General features: G+C 41.9%; 1 protein-coding gene across 3 annotated transcripts in view; it reads right to left on the reverse strand.

Annotated features, from left to right (window-relative positions):
- Positions 1-2,646: 2,646 nt before the first annotated feature.
- The window catches only part of LOC138783745 (mitogen-activated protein kinase kinase kinase 3-like), a 98,364-nt gene continuing 76,245 nt past the window's right edge, over positions 2,647-24,765 (reverse strand). For all 3 annotated transcript variants that reach the window (XM_069958835.1, XM_069958834.1, XM_069958833.1), the window contains 9 exons: positions 23,815-23,888; positions 21,041-21,105; positions 17,092-17,184; positions 16,122-16,304; positions 12,318-12,466; positions 11,166-11,297; positions 8,683-8,812; positions 6,958-7,135; positions 2,647-5,145 (listed from right to left, as the gene is read on the reverse strand). In XM_069958835.1, coding sequence (XP_069814936.1) covers positions 4,917-5,145; positions 6,958-7,135; positions 8,683-8,812; positions 11,166-11,297; positions 12,318-12,466; positions 16,122-16,304; positions 17,092-17,184; positions 21,041-21,105; positions 23,815-23,888 — 1,233 coding nt within the window. In that variant the 3' untranslated portion in view covers positions 2,647-4,916. The remainder of the gene's footprint in view (positions 5,146-6,957; positions 7,136-8,682; positions 8,813-11,165; positions 11,298-12,317; positions 12,467-16,121; positions 16,305-17,091; positions 17,185-21,040; positions 21,106-23,814; positions 23,889-24,765) is intronic.

Genomic DNA, 24,765 nt, shown 5'->3' on the forward strand with positions numbered 1-24,765 from the left:
CAAATCCCCATTGAAAACCTCTCCTGCTTTCCAGACGGTAAAGAATACACCACTTCCTGCAGGACATACAGCAGCTGATAAGTACTGTGCAACTTGAGATTTTTAAATAGAAGTTAATTACAAATCTTTAGCCAAAATGGCCTAAATGAGGGCGCCAATTTTCATTTTTTTCTCCTCGCCTTTCAAGTTATGGCGGCTTTATTTCTCCATCTACAGGGCTTTTTTTCCAGGAACAAGTGTACTGTGTAATGGCGCCATTCAATCTCCCATAAAATGGACAACGGAACCGCAAAAATATTATTTATGGGGTGAAAATGGAAAAAAAATGCAATTTTATAACTTTTGGGGGGTTTTGGTAAAACTGATACGATATCTTTCAGCTATACATCAGTCTGAACAAGGCCAAATGCAGGTTTTCATAGCTTTTCTTTTTTACGTAAAACGTTTTTGTGGTTTTTTTGCAAATAATTATGGGTAAAATGGCCCTATAATGCCTCCTATATCGGTTTTATTTTATTCACCTACGGAGCTGTATGGGACATTGTTTTTTGCGCCATGATCTCTAGTTATTATTAATACCATAGTTGTGTAGATTGGACGCTCTGATCACTTTTTATTACTTTTTTTTTATACATAAGGTAACAAAAACTCAGCAATCCTGGCTCCCCCCCCTTCCCGTCTTTCGTTTACACAGCTTACCGTATAGGATTTTGTTTTATTGGACAATTACGCACGCCAAGGTATATAATATATTTATTTATTGAATTATTTTTACATGTTTTATTTGTATAATGGGATCGGGGGTGATTTTAACGTTTATTGGGGGAGGGGCTTTTGCATAGTTTTAAAAATATTTTTATTTTTACATTTTTTCAGTCCCCCCTGGAGGACCTTTACCTGCAATCATTGGATTGCATACACTGATCAATGCCATGCAAATGCAAAGCATTGATCAGTATAATCAGGGCTCCTCTCATGCAGCCTACATGAGGCAGGCTGTTTGAGAAGATCCCCAATCGGACTGCATGGAGGTAACTTCTCTGGCAGTTCAGGAAAGCAATTGGGACCCCCTCAATCACACTGCGGGGGTTCTGTTCGGTAAGTGACAGAAGCTGCTCCTGTCACTTACACTTTAACGCTGCAGCCTGTCATTAGCGGTGAGGGCCCGGCTGCTGATAGCTCCATAGGAAATAATGGCATACAGGTACATCATGGGTCATCTGGTCACAGGCACCCATGTCATACCCGTACGCTATAGGTCATGTAGGTCCTTAGGCCGTGTTCACACATGGCTTTTTTTTTTTTTTTTTGCACATTTGCGCTAAAATAGCATCATTTGATGCAATTTCACGAAATTTGTAGTAAAAGAACATAAAAAAAAACTAAAATATATATGAACAGCTTTATGGAGAGCAATAAATAGCCAATTCACTTTGAACAGGTGAAATACTACTCAGGTTCAGGACCTGACCACTAGGGGGCAAAAGGTGATAGCTGACCTGAAATCATTCACCATAATATACAGAACAATAGTCGTTAGTTAGGATGATCATAATTACTATCATTTGTACACTTAAGTATACAAACGATCTCAACGTGCACATACATGGAAAGACGTGCAAACACTTCTAACAACAATTTTATGGTCAGCTTAAAAGATGCGATCAATGACACATGTGCCTGCATACACATGGAAAGATTATCGCTTAAATTCAAGCGATATAACAAGTTTTTACACAATTATCTTTGCATGTAATAGGGCCCTTAGGGACCATTTACACAGAAAGATTATCTGCCAAAGATTTGAAGCCAAAGCCAGAAACAGACTATAAACAGAGAACAGGTCATAAAGGAAAGCCTCAGATTTTTTTCTCTTTTCAAATCCATTCCTGGCTTTGGCTTCAAATCTTTTGCAGATAATCTGTCATATAATCTTTCTGTGTAAATGGACCCTTACCCAGAGGTGCACTATGCTCTTCACTGGTAACTTTACATGTGTTCAGGAGCTGACCACTAGGGGGCAAAAGGGGTCCTTTCCAGTGATAGCAAATAGCGGCTGCTCCAGAGGCGGCTACATCCCATCAGTGGTAAGGAACAGATCCTTATGGTGCGTTTACACAGAGAGATTTATCTGACAGATTTTTTTTAAGCCAAAGCCAGGAATGGATTTGAAAAGAGGAGAGATCTCAGTCTTTCCTTTATGAGTTGTTCTCTGTTTATAGTCTGTTCGTGGCTTTGGCTTTAAAAATCTGTCAGATAAATCTTTCCTGTTGTTTAATACACACCTGACAGCCAGTATAATACACATTATTCTCAGTCTGTTTTTCAGGGTTTCTCTTCAGCAGCAGCAGAGGACATATTTGAGGTATGCTTGTGAGAGTGTCTTATTCCAGGGTTTAGCGGTGACTCTTAAAGTGGTAGTGCGGTGCTCGGCATTTATTAACTAAACAACACACATTACAAAGTTATGCAACCTAGTAATGTGTGTTATTTAAGTGAATGTCCCCCTTCTCCATGCTATACGTTGTCCATTGCTCTTACAAGTACATGACCATTTCTTATATTATAGATGGAAACCCCCTTTAACAAGAAAAAAAAATTACAGTCTTCCCTAACACAGGCAAATACACATTAGACTTTTTTTGATGTGTCCTATTAAATAAGAATTTTTTTTTATTTTTTTCTGAAAATACTTGCTGGTCCTTATTTAACAGTATTACAAATATAAACAGGTTCAGGATTTAATATGCAATTTAAAAAAAATGTATGGAACTCTATGTTAGAGGTTTATGAAAAAATAAACTGTATTCAGTACAAGGTAATAAAGTATTTGATGCAGTAAAGCAGCAGTGAGCAACACAAAGCCAATGGTGTGTGCAGCAGTCAGTGCCCTCCACAAGAGACAATGGGGTTATCCATTGGGGTTAACTTACTATTATTCAAACACATCTGGTAACATGAGTATTGGTTAAGAAAAAATGGCAACACAGGTGACTCTCCTTTCCCTCAAGTAAAGAAAATCGGGTGTTCTTTCTCATATTCATAGGAGAATTATAGATCCCACAACACATCAGGATCTGCTGACAGAGGCCCCCCCTTCACATGTCAGGAAAATTTTCTGACCCAGGTACTAAGGATGTCCGTGCCGGGAAATTATAAGAAATGATGTATAATTGTCAGGAATTCCAGCATGGATGCCCCATAGCACCCTATGGCAAGGTTCAAACACCATCTTTTTTAGGCCAAATAATTTTTAGGCCAAATAATGTCCGTTATTTTGAAATCACGGACATCATTGCAAAATAAACATTATTAAGCCTAAAAAATGACAGATGTCCAAAAGAATGGCTGTCGAACAATCAAAAAAAGATGATGTGTAAATCTACCCTATGGGGGGAACAAGAATTCTGTCCAGAAACTGTTCAGAATTTCAGAAGCACTGCTTGGCAGACAAGGCCCGTGCCCAGGCAAGTGCCTTGAACTACATGTTCCTAATCAGTTAAATGCAGTGCTCTATTCCTCAACTCAAGTGGAGCATCACTGCAGCAGGTGAGTATAGCTTTTTTTTTTCCTCCTCTTTACTGATAGTTTCCTGAAGCCTCCTGAAAGGCTTCCTAATCAGTGTTTCCTGACCGTAAAAAAAGTCCGCAGACGTGTGAAGGGGGCCAAAGATTGATGTCTATTGATACAGTAGCCTAAAGATTGGTTACAAACCACCTAAATTAATATATGGAAACCAAAAAGAGTAACTGTCAAGGAGCATTGGGACACAATAATACAAACAATAGAATACAATACATTATAATAATAGATATAAGAATCTGATGGCTCCGCATATCTCCCAGTCGTCATATAGCTAGGACAATGAAATCACTAACATCTCCCATAGACATTACATATTTTCACGTGTTCCTACTAATGTCTAGGAGGTCTTTTAGACCTTTTTCCTATGGTAATCGCTGCAAGCAAGATTACCATGGGGGAATTCTTAAAAACAAGAACCCCCATGTCACATTGAACGTGCTGTCAGAGCTGCAGGTAACATGTCATAGAGCAGGAAGAGCTGAGCAGACTGATTTATAACTTTGTGGGGAAAGAACTTTTTATATATTCATTCAAACTCCTGCTCATTCTGAGCTGAGTGCTGTGGGTGGTCCCATAGGGACTGACAGCCTTCCCTGAATGAGTGGACATAGATAGTTATCTGTCAATCAATGAGTGGTACCGCCCACAGCTCAGAATAAGGCCTGTGTCTGTGGCAGCATTTACAGTCAGAAAATGCTGATCAGGAAGCCTTTCAGGAGGCTTCAGGAAACCATCAGTATTTTCTGACAATAAAAACTGAAGTAAAAAAAACCTCCCCTTCTGCAGGCTGCAGCGGTGCCATCCTCCGTCTTTTATGATTCCTAGTCAAAACTCGAGATCTTATAAACTGTCTAGATAATAATGAGACAATCACTGTGGGAAGATGTCTCGATAAGAGACCTACTGAGCCTGGAACAACTACAATGCATCTCCTAACCATTGGCACACCATCCAAGGCCCAGCTGTTGCTCATCGCTGCTTTATAGGCACCAATAGCGTTTGATCATTATTGCAGACCACTTTAATTGGAAACATACTATAGTTTGGGAAGTAAAAGTTCTTGGGTCTGGTGAGTCCCGTCCTTCCTGGGATATTGCTCAATAGATCTTCTATTAATCGTTGCAGTATGTTGATGATACCATACATTCTCCATCATTGGTGTCTTAAGAAGCCGCAGACGAGTCTAGAAACGGATATTCCCAGGGTTGATCCGCTTTGGCCTCTAGAGGAATGCAAGCAGTACAGACACTGATGTCTTCGAGGGCTCTTCTGTGCATTTTATAATCCTTCATTTGGTTTACATTTTCTACAGTGATAAGATTTTTTTTTTTTTAAATACTATGACTAACAAAAGGATGCCTTAAAAGTTCCTCGGCCGTGGGCCTCCGTTTTTCTTCCACAAATATTTGTTTCATGAAGTCCCTACAAGAGTCTGAAACACTTTCCGGAAGCTTTGGTTTTGTTGGTTGAGTGGCAATTTTGAAAATGGCGGCCATTGCTTCATATTCTGCCCATGGGGGTTTCTCGGTGAGCATTTCCACAACTGTGCAGGCTACGCTCCTAGAACACAAAAAGAACATTTCAATCAAACTGAGGTTTTTTGGTTTTTTTTTAACTTTAGAGGGTTAATATAACTTTTATGGGTTCAGATGATCAATGATCATGATCAATTCATTAAAAGCCTATAAAACCTCTTTAGGCTATGTTCACACACAGTATGTTAGTCAGTATTTTTTCAACGAAAACCAGGAGTAGGTTGAAAACGCAAAAACCATGCATATCTTTCCATTATCATTTTTCTCTGTCGATTCCACTCCTGATTTTGGCTCCAAATACTAACCAAAATACTGTGTGTGAACCTAGCCTTAAAGTGGAAATCCAGCCAGAAAATGTTCTCTTGGCATATAACAGACAGAAGTGGCGCCCAGGATTATGAACCAGCACTGCCTTTCTTTAAGTCTAAGTACTATAAACGATCCTCGACTTAAAGAAGTCCAGCGAAAATTTTTGTTAAAGTATTGTACTGCCCCCAAAAAGTTATACAAATCAGCAATATACACTTATTACAGGAAATGCACATAAAGGGGGAGATTTATCAAACATGGTGTAAGGTGAAACTGAAAATGAAAATGAAAGGTGGAATCTGATTGGTTACTAGGGGCAACTGAGACAGTTTCACTTTACACCATGTTTGATAAATCTCCCCCAAAGTGTTTTTTCCCTGTATTTACTACTGCATCAAGGCTTCACTTCCTGGATAAAATGGTGATGTCACGACCCGACTCCCAGAGCTGTGTGGTCTGTGGCTGCTGGAGAGGATGAAGGCAGGGGGACATGAGGGACACAGGGCACTGGAGGGACACTGAGCATCCCTCTGCCATTATCCTCTCCAGCAGCCACAGCCCGCACAGCTCTGGGAGATGGGTCGTGACATCACCATTTTATCCAGGAAGTGACATTACCATGTTATCCAGGAAGTGAAGCCTTGATGCAGTAGTAAGTGCAGGGGAAAAAAGCACTTTATAAGCATTTCCCGTAATAAGTGTATATTGGGGATTTGTATAACTTTTGGGGGGGCAATACAATATTTTAATAAAAATTTTCGATGGACTTCTGCTTTAAGAACACAACTAAACTAATTGTGACTAGTAATTCACCATGTATTAGTTCAATTAAAATGGTACTATGAAGATTTTTTTAAATCAACTGGTAGCAGAAAGTTATACAGATTTGTAAATTACTACAAAACAAACAAAAAAAAATAATTCTAAAGTCTTCCAGTACTTATCAGCTGCTGTATGCCCTGCAGGAGGTGGTGTTTTCTTTCCAGTCTGACACAGTGCTCTCTGCTGCCACCTCTGTCCATGTCAGGAACTGTCCAGAGCAGTAGCAAATCCCCATAAAAAACTTCTCCTGCTCTGGACAGTTCCTGTCGTGGACAGAGGAGGAAACAGAGCACTGTGTCATATTTAAAAAAAACCCCACTTCCTGCAGAGCATACAGAAGCTGATAAGTACCGGAAGAGTTTTTTTTTTTGTTTTTTTTAAAGTAATTTACAGATCTGTATAACTTTCTGACACCAGTTGATCTGAAAACATATTTTCTCCTTTAAAATAAATCAGCCATCAATTTTACCTTGAGATCCAAGGACAATTTCAGTCTAAGTCTTATAGAATTTTCACTGGCATTTACGTGTATTTGTTTTCCTTGTAGTTCTGTTTTTTGTTTTTTTTTGTCACATATTGGATCTGTCTATATAAATATATGTGACGTGAACACTTCTGCCGTGCGGACACTCTGTTCCTATTCATGAGCGTAATTCTCCCAGCGCTCTCACAAATCTCTCATCAGGGATTTATCAGCAATACCTACCACACATCCGCTTTCCTGCCATATCCCTCTCCGCTGATCACCTCTGGACTCATCCAGTATGGGGTCCCTGTCACAGATTTTATTCCGGTCCCAGACATACAGATGGTTTGGATACGTTTGCTGGCCCCAAAGTCACCAAGTTTTACGTTCCCAGCTGAGTCTCTTAAAATGTTGGCACCTGCAAACAATGGATAAAACAGCTGTATTATAACTTGTTCTGAAGATAATCCAGTCTCTTGCATTGTTGTAGGCTAGTACACGCTTTGGAAATCCAGGAAACAACCAGGCAAGAAGCCATAGTTCAGCACAGCTCAGCGAGACTGAATTTTATCTCATGAACTCAGCCTTCCTGTGGTATCTCTCTTGTCTGCAATGGCTTCTTGTATCTCATTGCATTTCTACACTGAATCCAAATCTGCATCAGGTTATAGCGGCCATTACAGAAATACATGTAAGTAGTAGGAGTTGTTAACACATTGCTCATAAGCCGCACATTTTCCCGTGTAACATAATGTGCAGTCAACCAATGGTGGAAGAAAAGGTCCATTGTTAGTGAGGCCCTCCCTGCAAGGTGGTTGAGCTTTTTCGTAGACTCTTTAAAGGGAACCTGTCACCAAGACAATGCTATCTAATCTATTGTCATGTTGTTATAGAGCAGGAAAAGCTGAGCAGATTGATATATAACTTTGTGGGAAAAGATTCAGTATAAATTAAGGAGTAAAGGAGTCCTGGGGGCGGTGTCACTCAATGGACTGGACTCATTAACATGGAAACATCAGAGATTTCTATTAATAAATTACAAGTTATAATGAATCTGTTTCCATAAAGATATATAACAATCCGCTCAGCTCCTGGTATATAACATTATGCAGATAGTTTAGGTAGCATTTACATGGTTACGGGTTCGCTTTAAACAAATGCCTATCTATGAGATTGTTTACAGTAAGCACCGGGTCATGTAATAGGCTCCTTAGAGATCCGGAGAAGGATTAAGATAAGGACTCATCTATATCTGAACAGTATTATCATCTTTTTTTTTTTTTTTTTTTTTTAGTGTAATAAAATTTTCTGACAGTCCGTCAGTATTTACTGTGGAGCGATACGGATGCAAAACTGACTGACCTAATGGTATTTCAACCATGAAACATCCATAGTTATACCAATATGCTCATGTGAAATAGGTCATAGAGTTAAAGGGGGAATACCTGCAAGATATGTATGAAATATGCTGGGGATGAGGGTCTGATGGCTAAGACCCCTATGGTTTTAAGATGTTGCCATAAAGTTTAAGTGGAAGAGGCAGCCTGTTGTTTTCCATGCCGTACATTCTGCCTCTTCTCAGTTGCAACTATGCAGAGCTCACTACATATGTATGTATACATACAGTCCACACAGCTCTGGTAGTCGGGTCGTGACATCACCATGTTATCCAGGAAGTGAAGCCTTGATGCAGTAGTAAGTGCAGGGAAAAAAGCACTTTATGTGCATTTCCTGTAATAAGTGTATATTGGGGATTTGTATAACTTTTGAGGGGCAATAAAATACTTTAATAAAAAGTTTCGCCGGACTTCTCCGTAAACAGTCCCAAGCTGTACGTATGATCAAAACTTCATGACGATGCTACATATTCACTAAAGAAGTACTATATGTAACTACTGTATGTCCACATAATAAACTACTTCCTAGGTCATTGTAAGGCCAATCCAAATCCGTGTGTAACCTCACCTTTAATATCTCTATGTACAATCATATTGCTATGTAAGTATGAAACTCCTTGAAGAATCTGTCGCGTATATCGCCGGGTAACATTCTCTGTTAGTGCACCATATGCTTTTAGCTGATCTTTAATAGAGCCCTATAAAAGAACAAAAAAAATTATAAATATCATAAAATCTAGAACTCGCAAAACACTTACAGAAAATGAACATTTCTGATGGTAAAGCCCTGGTTCTGACACATATCCTCGGTGGCACGCCAAACAATGAGATTGTCTACAATGAGCAGATTCTTTGTACACTTTTCAGCATCCTGTTTACTCTTTGGGATCTGTCTAATGGATACAGATATTGCAGTTTTATGGGGTAGTAGTTAAGTAATCATTTAATGGAAAGTACATGCTTTTGAAGTGCAGCATGAGACCGGCCACATGGGCAAGTTTCCATTTTCAAGTGCCATAAACCTAATGAGTAGAGAAATATTCCCTAGTGGCCAATAATTACTTTTGCCAAGATTATTGTGAGGAACATAGATTCAGTGGTCGTATCAGCTAAACTATCTGCGTGCCGGAGTCTTAGGCTGAGTTCACACTACGTTTTTGCAATCCATTTTTTGCAATTCGTTTTTTGCAAAAAACGGATAGAGAAAACGGATGCATATGTGTGCATCCATTTAGATCTGTTTTTGCATTAAAACTTCCATTATAAAAAAAAAAAAGTGATCCATTTTTTTGGACAGACACAAAAACGTGGTCGGCCTCATTTTTGTGTCCGTAAAAATAGACGGATCCGTTTTGATCCGTTTTTTGTTTTTTTTTTGTAATGGAAGTCAATGGCAAAAACGGATGTACACAGATGCATCTGTTTTTTTCATCAGTTCTTCATCCGTTTTTTGCAAAAAATGGATTGCAAAAACGTAGTGTGAACCCAGCCTTAGCTGCTTAAAAAAGCTGTCCTATGATATTGTATACATTATTACCATTCGTAAAGCCGGCCATATACATCAGATTACTGTCAGCCAAACACTCCAATTTCAGTAGGCTAGCCAACAAGAGGGATCGGGCAGCTGGATTATACAATGCCTGATCCTTTTGTTCTCGGGGAAAGGGGGTAAAAAATACTGCCAGGGGAGTCTGGCAGCAGAATACTATCCATTCATTGTATTGGGGATCGGCAGATATAGCTATTAGCCCAACTAACATTCTGTTGACAGCTATCTAATGCATATGGCCAACTTAAAGGGAATCTGTCATCACTTTGTTTGCTGCCTGAACCATAGGCAGAGTATAACAAGGACAGGATCCCTTACTACAGTGGTGTTTGTTTAACACTTAAAAACTGCAGTGTTTTTGAGTACAGTTATACCTCGGTTTTCGAACGCTTTGGAACTCGAACTGCTTGGTATTCGAACGAAAATTTACCCAGAAGTAGTGTTTGGAATTCCAACTTTGCTCGGTTTTTGAACGTTTTTCGAACGTTTTTGCGAGGGTGGATGGTGGGTTGTACCTGGCGAGTTAAGCAGTGGTGAGGCTTCACATACAGTACAGTGCTGTATAAGACTGCTGGAGTGCATATACAGTGCAGTAGTAGTACAGGCAGTGCACCACCATCTCCCATACAGTGCTTGGATGGGGGGGACACTATACAGTAAAGGATGGGTGAGGAGTTGGTGACTACTGTACTATAATTGCTGGTACTGATGAACATTTCTTATGTATAATGTCCTGTACAGTATAGTGCTGTTCTGTACTGTACTGTAGTGATTATACTGAGCACTTATCAGTGTAATAAATGAGTATTGTAGGTAATTATTGGTGGCTGCTGGAACCAATTAATCACATTTACATTATTTTCTATGGGAAGACATTGCTCGGTTTTCAAACTGCTTGGTTCACAAACTGCCTTCCGGAACCAATTGAGTTCGAGAACCGAGGTACCACTGTAGTCTTGTTTATAACAATAGGCCGATAACAGGGTACCGAACCATTGGGACAGTATCGAGAGGCATCTTCCAGTCATTGACTGGCAGATCTCTCTCTATATTCAAACATTATCACTTTGGTCCTACAACAAAAAGGACACTCTGCACACTACTGTACTGATGAGGGGCAGTGACTCAGAAACAGCCATCTGCAGATGGGTAGACACTTATGGGGAGATGTCTGGCTTGGCATACATACCCAGTCCTGTCCTAAGGCTTCTTATCTGAGTCAGACACTGAATTGAATGCAAACCTACCTCCAAAAGAAGGCATAAGAGAGCTGCTTTGCATGGACCCGAAACGGAGCGATCGATCAATCAAGGCTGGCAGGGCTGATGGTATAACCGGATTCCTCAGAAATGGTTTCAGAATGAACCATACACCATTGCAATAAGGGAGCCTGTCACTATTTTACGTTGCCTGTGCTTCAGGTAGCATGAAAGTGATGACGGGTTCGCTTTAGGTAATTATGAACTATATAACACACCAGCATAACAGACAGTCTAACTCACCCCCGGCATGTACTCCACAAATATGGAGAGCTTCTTCTCTGTAGGGTCCCGCAAGCAACCGTAATATTGAACTATCCTTTCATGTCTATGAATCTTTAGCAGCTGGATCTCACATTCAAGAGCATTCACCTCCTATAACCCAAACCAAAGAGATTTTATTAAACCCATAAAGAAGCAGTTATTTTTCAGGACTTTTATTAAATTTATATGTAACAACTAAACAATTTAAAGGGAACCAATCAGCATGGTATAAAGGGAACAGAATCAGCCCCTACAGACCTAGTATGCAGCTACCCTAACATATCAGCCACGTCTGCCGAGATAGCTTTATACCAGGCCACTAACGGGTTTCTCTGCCTGTCAATCATCCCCGCAGAGCGCACTGACAGGCAGAGAGCCGTGACTAGTCACAGGCACCTCTCCACCCAGGTGACTGGTTGCTGCCTCTCTCCCGGCCTTGCACCCCACAATGAAACACATTTTTCCCCGGTATAAAGAGACCACAACAGATGTGGCTGGTAGGCTAGATGGGGATGTAGGATGCAGCTGGGAGCCATATCACATTGGTGATGTCAACCTAAGGAGTCTGTAGTGACTCTATGGGGGACATTTATCAAGACTGGTGTATGAGTATGCCAGTATTAAAGCCCCGTCCCCTTTTCTCCAGCCAGATTTACTAAAATACATTTGCTTTGTGCAGCAGATCTACACCTGCTTCCACCAGTTGTACATTTGTATCATGATTTACACCTGCAAGCAATGCGTAATTCATGATTCAGGCGTAGGAGGAGACCACGCTGCGTCATCCATCCCCCCCACACCACCAATCTTGATAAATGTCCCTGTGAGTGTTCAGTCCTTATCAATCTCTACATAGAGCTGGGAGAAGCACACAGCTGATCTCTCCACTCCCCAGCTAGCTGTGATATCCATCTCAATGCACCAGCTCCATAGACTTATACTGGTGCTTGTCTTGTGCAGCGAGATAGAGATTGCAGGATGCTGCAGAGAGAAGTACAAAGCTGCACACTTCTCCTGGCTATATCTAGAGATTAGTTGGGATCTGAACACTTAGACCCCGGCCGATCAAAACTTTTGACATGTCAAAAGTTTATATAATGGCAGGGACACTTTAAGGGGATTACTTTTTACCTTGCTCGTTTCTTGACTGTCTGGATCAAACGGCACTTGTTTTACAGCCAGTTCTCTACCGGTGTCCACATCATAACAAAGATAAACTTCTCCAAAGGCTCCTCTTCCCAGCAGCTTACCCAGCCGCCAATTCTCAGGAGCCTGTGGGGCTATTGGGGATAAGTGCATCTGTTATCATCTGTTTTGTCACTCTTCATTGCATACTAGGAAACTTAACAAACCCTGAATATAAAGACATCTATAGAGCACAAGAATAATAATGAAACAACCATCTTTTTTTAGAAATCAAAATAATAAATCTATTTTTATAGTACAGTGCACAAGGTGGTACTATGGCGAGAGGATCAGTACTACAAACTTATGTAAAGTTGGGATATCCAATTATTGATCTTGCATCAGTCTTTTAGTAGTAAAAAGTATTCAGCAAATGTAGTTTAGAAAGTTAATGCAGTAAACAGAACATAGCACTGGGTAATAGTATTGTATCAGTCCAAGCTAAGGCTGGGTTCACACTACGTATATTTCAGTCAGTATTGTGGTCCTCATATTGCAACCAAAACCAGGAGTGGATTAAAAACACAGAAAGGCTCTGTTCACACAATGTTGAAATTGAGTGGATGGCCGCCATATAACGGTAAATAACTTCCATTATTTCAATATAACAGCCGTTGTTTTAAAATAACAGCAAATATTTGCCATTAAATGGCGGCCAGCCACTCAATTTCAACATTGTGTGAACAGATTCTTTCTGTGTTTTCAATCCACTCCTGGTTTTGGTTGCAATATGAGGACCACAATACTGACTGAAACAGTGGCTGCTGCGACCCGGCCCGCCATGAGGGGGGGCCCGCGAGGCCCCCCCTTGCCACTGCACTCTCTTGTGACCGCAAGCATAATTTTGCTTGCGGTCACAAGAGTTCTATGTTCCCCGACTGATGCGCGGCTGCCGGGGGTGTCCCGTCCTATCCCCGGCAGCGCGGCGAATCAGTAAGCTCCCTATGCCGGCTGGGGCCCTGACTTCCGGCACAGGAAGCGCACGTCAGAGACGCTTCCTGTGCCGAAAGTCCCAGCCCCGGCGTACAGGGAGTTCACTGATGCGTGGCGCTGCCGGGGATAGGACGGGACACCCCCAGCAGCCGCACATCAGTCGGGGACAGGACCAGGAGGCGAGAGGTTCGACGTGGGAACGGATGGCAGGTGAGTTTTTTTTTTTTTATCTGCTGTGCACAGGGGGAGGAAAGGAGGGGGGTAATCTATAAGAAGGGAGGAGAGGGAAGCCATCTATAATGGGGGGAGGGAGAGGGAAGCCATCTATAATGGGGGGGGGGGAGATGGAAGCCATCTATAATGGGGGGGGGGGAGAGGGAAGCCATCTATAATGGGGGGAGGGGGAAGCCATCTATAATGGGGGCAGGGGGAGGGAAGCCATCTATAATGGGGGGAGGGAGAGGAAAGCCATCTATAATGGGGGGAGGGGGAGGGAAGCCATCTATAATGGGGGGAGGGAGAGGGAAGCCATCTATAATGGGGGGGGGGAGATGGAAGCCATCTATAATGGAGGGGGGGGAGAGGGAAGCCATCTATAATGGGGGGAGGGGGAAGCCATCTATAATGGGGGCAGGGGGAGGGAAGCCATCTATAATGGGGGGAGGGAGAGGAAAGCCATCTATAATGGGGGGAGGGGGAGGGAAGCCATCTATAATGGGGGGAGGGAGAGGGAAGCCATCTATAATGGGGAGAGGGGGAAGCCATCTATAATGGGGGGAGGGGGAGGGAAGCCATCTATAATGGGGGGAGGGAGAGGGAAGCCATCTATAATGGGGGAGAGGGAAGCCATCTATAATGGGGGGGGGGGGTGGAAGCCATCTATAATGGGGGGGGAGAGGGAAGCCATCTATAATGGGGGGGGGGAGGGAAGCCATCTATAATGGGGGAGAGGGGAGAGGGAAGCCATCTATAATGGGGGGAGGGAGAGGGAAGCCATCTATAATGGGGGAGAGGGAAGCCATCTATAATGGGGGAGGGGGGAGAGGGAAGCCATCTATAATGGGGGAGAGGGGAGAGGGAAGCCATCTATAATGGGGGGAGGGAGAGGGAAGCCATCTATAATGGGGGAGAGGGAAGCCATCTAAGAAGAGGGGAGAGGGAAGCCATCTATAAGGGAGGGGGAGGGAGAGGGAAGTCATCTATAAGGGAGGGGGGAGAGGGAAGCCATCTATGGGGGAGTGGGGGGCCATCTGTAAGCAGGGGGGAAAGGGAGCCATCTATAAGGAGGGGGGAGAGGGGAGCCATCTATAAGGAGGGGGGAGAGGGGAGCCATCTATAAGGAGGGGGGAAAGGGGAGCCATCTATAAGGGGGTATAAGTAAGGGGGGAGAGGGCCTATAAGGAGGCTACACAGAGGGGGGCATATACTATAAGGGGGATCACATAGTGTCAGCCTATCCACTAAATGAGAGCATATAGGGACCAATACAGATGTGCAGTTAGTAGAGAGATGAGGATGGTGCCTAATGGAGTGAGGAGCCTAATATGTTTGTCTGGCAGATTCTGTGGATTCATGGCTCGGAGAAGTTCTCATAACGGCCCAGGACGGATGGAGGAGAAAATTAAAACGACTCTGATCAGAGAAGACGCCCCTTGTGAGTCACCTGATATAACTGCACTATAATGTATATGGTGTACAGAGCCTGTGTAGGGCTGGGTCAGCCTCTATATGACTGGATGAGGTGATAGTGATCTGTGTACAGTGGATTATTCAGTAGCAGCGGTGGTGTTAGTCAGTATGTGGTGGTAATATTTGTTACTTTTATCTGGTACTGTGTTTTATTGGTCTCAGTATGGATTTGGTCAGTAACAATACGGTGGTGATGGTAGTGGGTGTGGTGTAGCGGTAATATTTCCTTCCTATATACTGGTAATATTGGTCTCAGTGTACAGGATTTGGTCAATAACAGTATGGTGGTAATATGTATGGTGATAAAATGTTCTCTTCCTATAGGCTGGTGTTATTGGTAATATCGGTCTTGGTCTTGAAAAGGGGGGGGGCCCAAGTTGACCTCTCGCACCAGGGCCCAGGAGACATTAGCTACGCCCCTGGACTGAAATATACGTAGTGTGAACCCAGCCTAAAGGTGCAGTTTGCTATATTGATTTCTACATCCGTTCTTAAAGGGTATGGTCACTCTTGAACACCAATGTACAGTTTATATATAGATTTTGATGGACACACCCCAACAGCTTTGCTGAGCTCCCATAACGTATTGGGTAAGTTACATATATCTACATCAGATTACTAAAAAGAGCCTGGTTTACTTGGGAAATCCATCCAGCCCTAAACAAGGCTATCATGAATTACAGGAAGGCTCCTTTATTGCAGTATACTCAGGCCAGTTTCACACACAACGTATCGGCAGCAGATTTTACGCTGTGAAATCCGCTGCGGATCCCTTGTCATTCACTTTGTATGAGAAGACATACTGGCAGTGCACCTCTCTGCAGGAGATGGGCCCATAGAAACATACTATGAACGTCTTGTCTCCTACCACAAGGACAGTGAGAAGGCTTAGGAAGCGCTTTTCCCCTGCTTGCTGTATCGATCAGTCAGGATCTGATCACACTAGATGTCAAAAGTTTTTTAATCTTTCCATGCCCTCAGTGTGACTTTGTAATGCACGGAAACAAAATCACATCTAAATTATATAATTCTGTGCCCATCTGTATCCGTCTGAGCATCGCTCTGTAATGGTCTATGCCCAGTTTAGCTGTACCAGGTACCAGGCATCAGTGGGTTCTCCGTGCTTACATTTGTTGCAGTGGTCAGTCTGTGAGGAGTGTAAGAACGGTATGCTTTGTTCGGAGTTGGTCCACCACAATTTCCTATGATCATCAAACTGCATCAGACTGTCCCCCATACTTCTCTTCCTGCAGGAACCAAACTGGAACATATTTTCAGGTGCACCGTAACTCCTTGGAAACGTTCGCCGACCTATAAGGCAAAATGCATAATGATAGTCCTTATCTCCTTAACATTACATTAATGTACATAAGTTTGTAAAGTTTGTCATCAATGAATGATACTATGCAATGTATATGGGTGACTATGCATCAATCCACTTATTGTCTATCTATCCTCATCAATACACAGAGCTCAAAGGGGTACTCCGGTGAAAATCTTTTTCTTTCAAATCAACTTGTTTCAGAAAATTATATACTGTAGATTTGTAATTTACTTCTATTTAAAAATCTTAAGTCTTCCCATACTTATCAGCTGCTGTATGTCCAGCAGGAAGTGGTGTTTTTATTTCAGTCTGACACAGTGTTCTCTGCTGCCACCTCTGTCCAACAGGATTTGTTCAGAGCAGGAGGGGTTTTCTATGGGGATTTGTTACTACTCTGGATGGTTCCTGAGAAAACCTTTCCTGCTCTGGCCAGTTCCTGTCTTGGACAGGGGTGGCAGCAGAGAGCACTGTGTAAGACTGAAAAGAAAACACCACTTCCTGCAGGACATACAGCAGCTGATAAGTACTGGAAGACTTAAGTTTTCTCTAATAGAAATAAATTACAAATCTATATAACTATCTTAAACCAGTTGATTTGAAAGAAATTTTTTTTTTTTGCCTGAGAACCCCTTTAAATATGTGCTATGGCATGTGCTTTATCTCCATGATATTATACAACCCGTAAATAAAGGATCAATACAATATGAAATTAAACCAACCTTGTATAGAATAATGTACGTTAGTTGCATATAACAAGACCAGGCACATACTCACCATCGCTGTAGTCCTTCCGACTCTGAGAAAAGTGATATTGTCTGGGAAATGTTCCTCCTTTACCAAACCTCTCATATAGGGGAATTTCATAATCTGTGAAATAAAGAGAATCAATAAGAACATGATGGCAGGCTGAGATGACTGTAAATTAAGACTGATGATACATGAGAATACTGGTGCATGGTTTACACTTTCATATGAATATTTGTCTCCTAGATTAATTGTATTTTCTTCTATAGCAAGGAGTCCACCTACTACTGAAATAGCCAGGACTGCTGTATGCTTAATAAGATATAAGGATATAAAAATATAAATAATCAGGTTGCATGTGACGTCATTCTGCACATTCGTCATATTAATATTACATCTCCCTCAAAGTGTATAGATATAAAAAGAAAGTGCATGTGTGATTCTAGCCTCGTTGTGACCATTAAGCAATTATGTGAAAGAAATAAAAAAAAGGAGGATACATGTTTTTTTTACACAACACTGTACATATGTCTGGAAAAAAGAAACCCTTAAAGGGAATGAGAGAAACAGATCGTTAACAGACCAGCCAAAGATAACACTGCCGGCTGCCGGTTAAAGCGCTCAATGCAGTGACATCCTGCCGGTTAAAGCGCTCAATGCAGTGACATCCTAGGTGCATTGCTCCCTGGGAAACATATGCAAAAGAAGAGCCTGTGGAGCTTCATTGAAGAGTCTCAAAACACAGAACTAGCCAGATATCCCTCCGGGAAGGACCCAGCCAATGGGTGGTTCCTGTAAGGAAACCACCATATTACGAGGCCCTATAAGTCAATGTAATGACCAGGGAAAAACCAAGGCCAGTTAACCTTCCACAGAATGTGAGAATGTGTCATTAGAAAATAACTTATTGTTTAAATATTGTTTCTATGTAAAACATATTTTTAAAGAATTTTTGTTGACATTTTAAAATTTTTCTATCTATATTTTATAAAATAATCCTGAGATCTTTCAGTTTACATTCTCCCCACTGGAGCAAAAACTAAGCTGAGACTTTGTGTTGTGTCTGTGCTGATAAGAGGAGGCTGCTGCAAAGTGATCTGTACAGCATTGCAGCAACATGCGACACAAGTAGATAGAGGAGACAGTAGTAGCTCCCCTTGAAATTACCTCCTCAAAGGTCACAGAGCATGCTCAGTAATGTTTCACAGTCATCTCAAGGGGACAGACTCTGTGTATTGTCATCTATGCCCATAAGTCTTGCTGTAAAGCATGTCACTAAATGCTGTTTAGAACAGGGGGCAGCCTCCATAACAATTTACAAAAAAGTTAAATAAAAAAATTACAATTAGAAAATAGAAACAGATTAGAATGAAAGAACAATTTTTCGTATCCGATTCTAATCAGTAAAAGAAAATTTAGGTGATAGATTCTTCATTCATCACACATGCTTAATGGCTTCCCAAGGAGCAACATGACAAACAACTATGCAACTGGGCCGTCGTTTTAAGTGGATGCAGTTGTGTCCAGGAAAATAACCTAATCTACTAGTTTTCTCGTTTCAGGTTAATAATGCCCAGTAGCTCTCAAATAAAAAAGTTTTAAAACTTTCTCATATACCGCGTATAATCTTTACCAAGTTTACATTTACAGATCACAAGCCAGAACATAACTAGTCTCTCCACTCAGTGATTACAATTTATACATGCAGTATATTAGAAGGTTGCATTACGGTTTATTTCTACGGTTTATTTCAATAAGTTTAACTTCTATAAGTTAAAACCAGAAATCCGCTTTAAAGGGAAACTCCAGAGAAAAGTTTTTTCTTTCAAATCATCTGGTGTCAGAAAGTTATATAGATTTGTAAATAACTTTTATTAAAAAATCTCAAGTCTTCCCATACTTATCAGCTGCTGTATGTCCTGCAGGAAGTGGTGTATTCTTTCTTGTGTGACACAGTGCTCTCTACTGCCACATCTGTCCATTTCAGGAACTGTCCAGACCAGGAGAGGTTTTCTATGGAGATCTGCAACCACTCTGCACAGTTCCAGACATGAACAGAGGTGGCAGCAGAGAGCACTGTGTCAGACTGGAAAGAATGCACCACTTTCTGCAGGGTGTACAGCAGCTGATAAGTACTGGAAGACTTTACATTTTAAATAGAAGTAAATTACAAATCTATAGAACTTTCTAAGTTGATTTGAAAGAAAAAAAAACATTTAGCTGCAGTACCGCTTTAAGTGGATGGCGAGAGATCCCTTTAAACCACTTCTGATATCCCTCTATGATAAATAACAGCCGTTGTTTTAAAATAACAGCAAATATTTGCCATTAAATGGCGGCCATCCACTCAATTTCAACATTGTGTGAACATAGCCTTTCTGTGTTTTTAATCCACTCCTGGTTTTGGTTGCAATATGAGGACCACAATACTGACTGAAATATACATATACTGACTGAAATATTCGTAGTGTGAATGCAGCATGAGGCAGGAAATGAGCAGTGTCAGAAGTTGATGTGTTGGAAGTAAGAAAAATGGACTAGAGTAAGGATCTGCGTGACTGTGAGATGGGTCAGACTGTGATGGCTGTGTCTGTGCACCAGGCAGAGGTTATCCTGTCTAGTCCAATCTCGCAGATCAGCTGCTGTAGCACACATAGCTGGTAAAGTTACTGCTAGTTATGATAGAGAGTTTTCAGAATCCACACACGGCATTACAGCTGGCTGCTGCCACTGACCGGTCATAGTGTCCATGCTGACCCCTGTATACCCCTAAAGGCACCTACAAAGGACAATGGTATAAGATGGCCTGATGAATGGATGGCTGAATTTGTATACATCACTTACCTGCAGAAGAAATTACACCAGGATGCACTATGGGAAGAAACTGTGTGATGTTCTGGGTAATGTTCTACTGGGATGTGGATATTACTTTGATACATATCACCTACTCAAACATTGCTGTAGTCCATGTACACCACCTCATGTCCGCAGTACTCTTGAAAGGCTGTGGCCTCCTTCAGAGAGATATGCTTCAGGCATCTGTAGGATGTGCTGGAAAAACAAGTCTGTTCTGCAGTGGCCCATCATAAAGCTTACCGGGCTTAAAGGATCTGCTGCTATCCTCTTGGTGCCAGATGCCCCAGGACACTTGCAGAAGTCTTGTGGAGTACATGCTTTAGAGATGTTTTAGTGGACAAGGTGGTGGTGGTGGTGGTGGTTATGCAATAGTAAGCTATGACTGATCAGTGTATTTCTATTGTTTCCTCCCTGTATGATCCTTATACTATCTGTACTGGCAAAAGTTATCCAAACTTTGTCTGTTTACCGTGCTAGACAAACAGTGCTCCTTATATCCTCCTGTGATTTTTCGAAAAATTGTTCTTTCATTCTAATCTGTTTCTATTTTCTAATTGTAATTTTTTTATTTAACTTTTTTGTAAATTGTTATGGAGGCTGCCCCCTGTTCTAAACAGCATTTAGTGACATGCTTTACAGCAAGACTTATGGGCATAGATGACAATACACAGAGTCTGTCCCCTTGAGATGACTGTGAAACATTACTGAGCATGCTCTGTGACCTTTGAGGAGGTAATTTCAAGGGGAGCTACTACTGTCTCCTCTATCTACTTGTGTCGCATGTTGCTGCAATGCTGTACAGATCACTTTGCAGCAGCCTCCTCTTATCAGCACAGACACAACACAAAGTCTCAGCTTAGTTTTTGCTCCAGTGGGGAGAATATCTCCTAGATGTGGACTCATACCAATGTGCTGTATATGTCCCTCTCTGCCTGTGCTGTGTTAGATTTGAGAGTAAAGAAGTAACTACTAATGGTCAGTGCCGCCGTGCCTCTCTTACTTCTTCCAGCTTGTACAATAACATCATCATACTGACACGTGACTTCTGTACTCCTAGCAAAAGAGCAAAGAGAGGCGCCCCATGGCTAGTCACCCATTTCTAAAGTTTAGTGAGCTTCTTTACCTAAACAATCGATGCTGTCTTTGAGCTGACCTTTTCTTCCTGGAACCGGCGTAGAATAAGCTGGGCTGCAAGCCAAAAAGAGAACCATTCTGTTACATGGGGATTCCCCAGAAATGAGATTACCAAAGAACTGAAAGAAAAACATCCAGCGAACATGTTCTGTCTGGACCCCCGAGGTCTCTCAAAGGCCACGACGGCTACATGATGAGACTACAAGATGAACTTAACACATTCATTTTACTGGAATCAATGTAAGTGTGAACTCTGGGCCTTCTGCTATTTATACTATGGGGGTCTTGTTATATGGCGGAAGGACCTCTGAGTCCCCTCAGGTACCAGGGCCTAGTAGAATTGCCACCTATACACCCCTATAGCTCTGCCCCTGGACATAGTATATGAAAGAAAACTGCTTAGTTTATGTAGATCCTTCTCTATTATCTGGTCTTGTAAGAATAATTTAATGCATGACATGCCGAATATTATACTGTATATCTGGAAAAATCCTACAAATAGACTTAGCATTTGGGGTTGCAGAAATGGCAGTCATACCCAGGTCCTAATACCCCAAAGAGCTCAAAGGCCCCTTTACCATGTGGGAAGACATTCAGGTGGGGTTTCCCGAACTAAGATTTTCCAACAGACCATCAAGTTAGATGTCTGACTACTATTAAAAAAAAAAATCTGAACAATATTAAAGGGTTTTTCAGGGATTCCCTAATCCACAGCAGCTCCTAATCTGATCTCCGCTTCTTACTGCTTTTTCCTGGTTACTGTGGCACATTGACCCTACAATGACTGAGGTGGGTCACTACTGCAATAAGTGATTGGCCGAGCAGTTCCTGTGAAGTGAAAGTATCACAGGAACCAGGAAGAAGCAGTGACAAGCAGGAGCTGCAGAAGATCGGAAGAGGTAAGTATAGCTTCTGGTTTTTTTTTTATATATCACCTCAACCTATACCGTGGTGAGAATTTGTATTTGATACACTGACGATTTTGCAGGTTTTCCCACCTACAAAGAATGGTCTCTGTCATTTTTTTAATAATAGGTACACTTAAACTGTGAGAGACAGAATCTATCAAAATAAGTTCCAGAAAATCACAGTTTGATTTTTTTATTCTTAGCATTATATTGCATGAAATAAGTATTTAATACAATAGAAAAACAGAACTCAATATTTAATCAAACATGTTGTACAGTGAAACTGGCTGAGTTGCCCCTAGCAACCAATCAGACTCCACCTTTCATTTTCCAAAGAGTCTGTAAGGAATAAAAGGTGGAATCTGATTGGTTGCTAGGGGCAACTGAGCCCGTTTCATTTTACACCATGTAAAATGGCCCAAAGTCTCTCCCAAAGTTTAAACACAATACACCTTGTTTGTTTAAAAAAAAAAAGATTTATAAATGGGTCATATGCTCATTTTCAATATGCAATTATTATGTATTTTGTTTTTATTCATTTATTGCACTTGTTATGTTAAGAGGACCTGCCACCCCCCCCACCCCCCGTGCCGGGGCAGGGCCCGGCCAACCCCCCGGTGGAGACCCTTATACTTACCCCATGCACCAAGTCCCACCCCTGGACCCGCTCCCGTTGCAGAGATATCTTGGTCGGAAGACCAGCGCACGCTCATCAAAGATGAGTCCGACGCTCGTAGAGAGTGACTGGAGCCGTCATTCTTTATGGGCATTGGACTCATCTCTGATGAGCGCGTGCTGGGCTTCCGACGGCAATATCTCGGCAACGGGAGCGGGTCCAGGGGTGGGACTTCGTGCACGGGGTAAGTAAAAGGAACTCCACCGGGGGGTCAGCCGGGCTCTACCCCGGTACAGGGGGTGAGAACAGCATTGACCACACTCCCTGTAAACCTGTGGATGGTCTCATGATAGCACAGACTCTTAAAGGTCCTACAGGGGGCGCTCATTAGTGTTCATCACAGCACTTGCAGGATCAGGAACAATAAAGATCCAACATAAAAAAGGGGTTCCCTGGTTTATAATCTTTTCCGATTTTGTATCCTGGTATATGATGATGACTACTAATGGTGCTCTTACATTACAAAGCTTCACTATGCATTATAATACAGTGCAATAAAGAATGGGCTGCAATAGTAAAGGTTACATGCAGCGAAATACATACAACAATTTAGCATATATTTACAGTACAATCTAGAATGAAAAGTTGTGAAACCTGTGGACCTTCACTTTAAGTGTTTTTCTCTGTTTTCTTTCGCCTCGGGTCTGACTGTCACTAAATGAGAAGCAGTTGCCTCAGATATCTGTGGAATGTTTACCCAGGAGACACCCAGCTGGGAGCAAAGGTTTTCCCGTTTTCCTCGGCCTACACATTGTACTTCCTTCTTTAAGGAACTTAATCTTCTGGTGACTTCTAGCAAATCACATGACCTCATCCACTGATGTCAGTCTCTAGACAATGAGCACATATTCTTACCTGATAACATCTGTATATTCTACTGAAGTGTAAGCTCACTGGCTGCAAACATAAGGCCAACTGGGGGGAATTTATTCTTACTGCACTAGTTTATTCAGATTATTGCAGGGTTCTTTGCGCTGCTGCTATAATAGTATAATAATGCAAACAAAAGGTGAAAATAAAAATTGTAGAAGCTGCAGCATGGGCATGGCCCATTCCAACACCTCCACTAGTCTAATATTCATGGCTTACTATGAGCCATGAATTCATAGGCCATCTATTGTAAAAACCTTGCATCACTCCTTTAATATACTGTTGATTATAAAGACATGACCTTCATACCTGTCCAATGATTGATCTAGTGACTGACAGCTGCTGGACAGAGAGCCATTTGGACTAATGAAAGGATCCACGACCTGCACAAAACAAACATTATAAGTCAGACACCGCTAAGCAGAAATCAATACTTGATGGAAACTTAAATGCAAGATATATTGGTCCTTACCACTAAACAATTGAAAATGCTCTGAAACTTCTGATCATTAAGGGGAATACCCCACAATTAAAAGTTATTCCTTATCGCCAGCTGATCGGTAAGGGGATGACTGCTGGGACCCTCACTGATCATGAGATGAAGGCCCCTTAGTAAACAGAGCGGTTGCGGCAGTGTGCATGCTTGGCAAATGTTCCATTCACTCTATATCAGACTAAAAGGGATTATCTGGAGCGCAAAAAAGACTAAAAGGGATTATCTGGAGAGCAAAAAAGGTCTTACCACTTCTGCCCTCCGGCGCTCCACTTGCTCCCTCGATGTTATCGGTGGCTGTGACACCGATAACATCAGGTGGCTACTCGTCTGTGTGTGCAACTTGCTCCTGCCCTCCTCTAAACTGCAGAAGTTATCAGCACAGACAATCAGAGGGAGGAAGTGGAGCGCAGGAGAGCAGAAGAGGTAGGACCTTTTCTGCTGTCTGGTTAACTCCTTTAAGAACACTGCTGAGAACCACAATTGATACCAATTGAAGTCCACAAATCTCATAGAGAATCAGTGAAGCGTGATCAGTGGGGTCCCAGTAGTCAACCCTCACAAATCAAATTTTTATACCCCTATCCTGTAGAACGGGGATAACTTTTAATTTTGGGATGGCCCCTTTAAGCTTTTATTGCCTATACCTAAGGATTTTATGACCGAGAATTTTTTACCCACTCAGCCCTATCAGTTCTTGTGGACAATAATATATCTCCCCCATTGTGTCTGTGGGAGGGCTCACGTACCTCTGCTTTCATCGCTGT

This window comes from Dendropsophus ebraccatus, chromosome 2, assembly GCF_027789765.1.
Source record: "Dendropsophus ebraccatus isolate aDenEbr1 chromosome 2, aDenEbr1.pat, whole genome shotgun sequence".
NCBI classification, from domain to species: domain Eukaryota; kingdom Metazoa; phylum Chordata; class Amphibia; order Anura; family Hylidae; genus Dendropsophus; species Dendropsophus ebraccatus.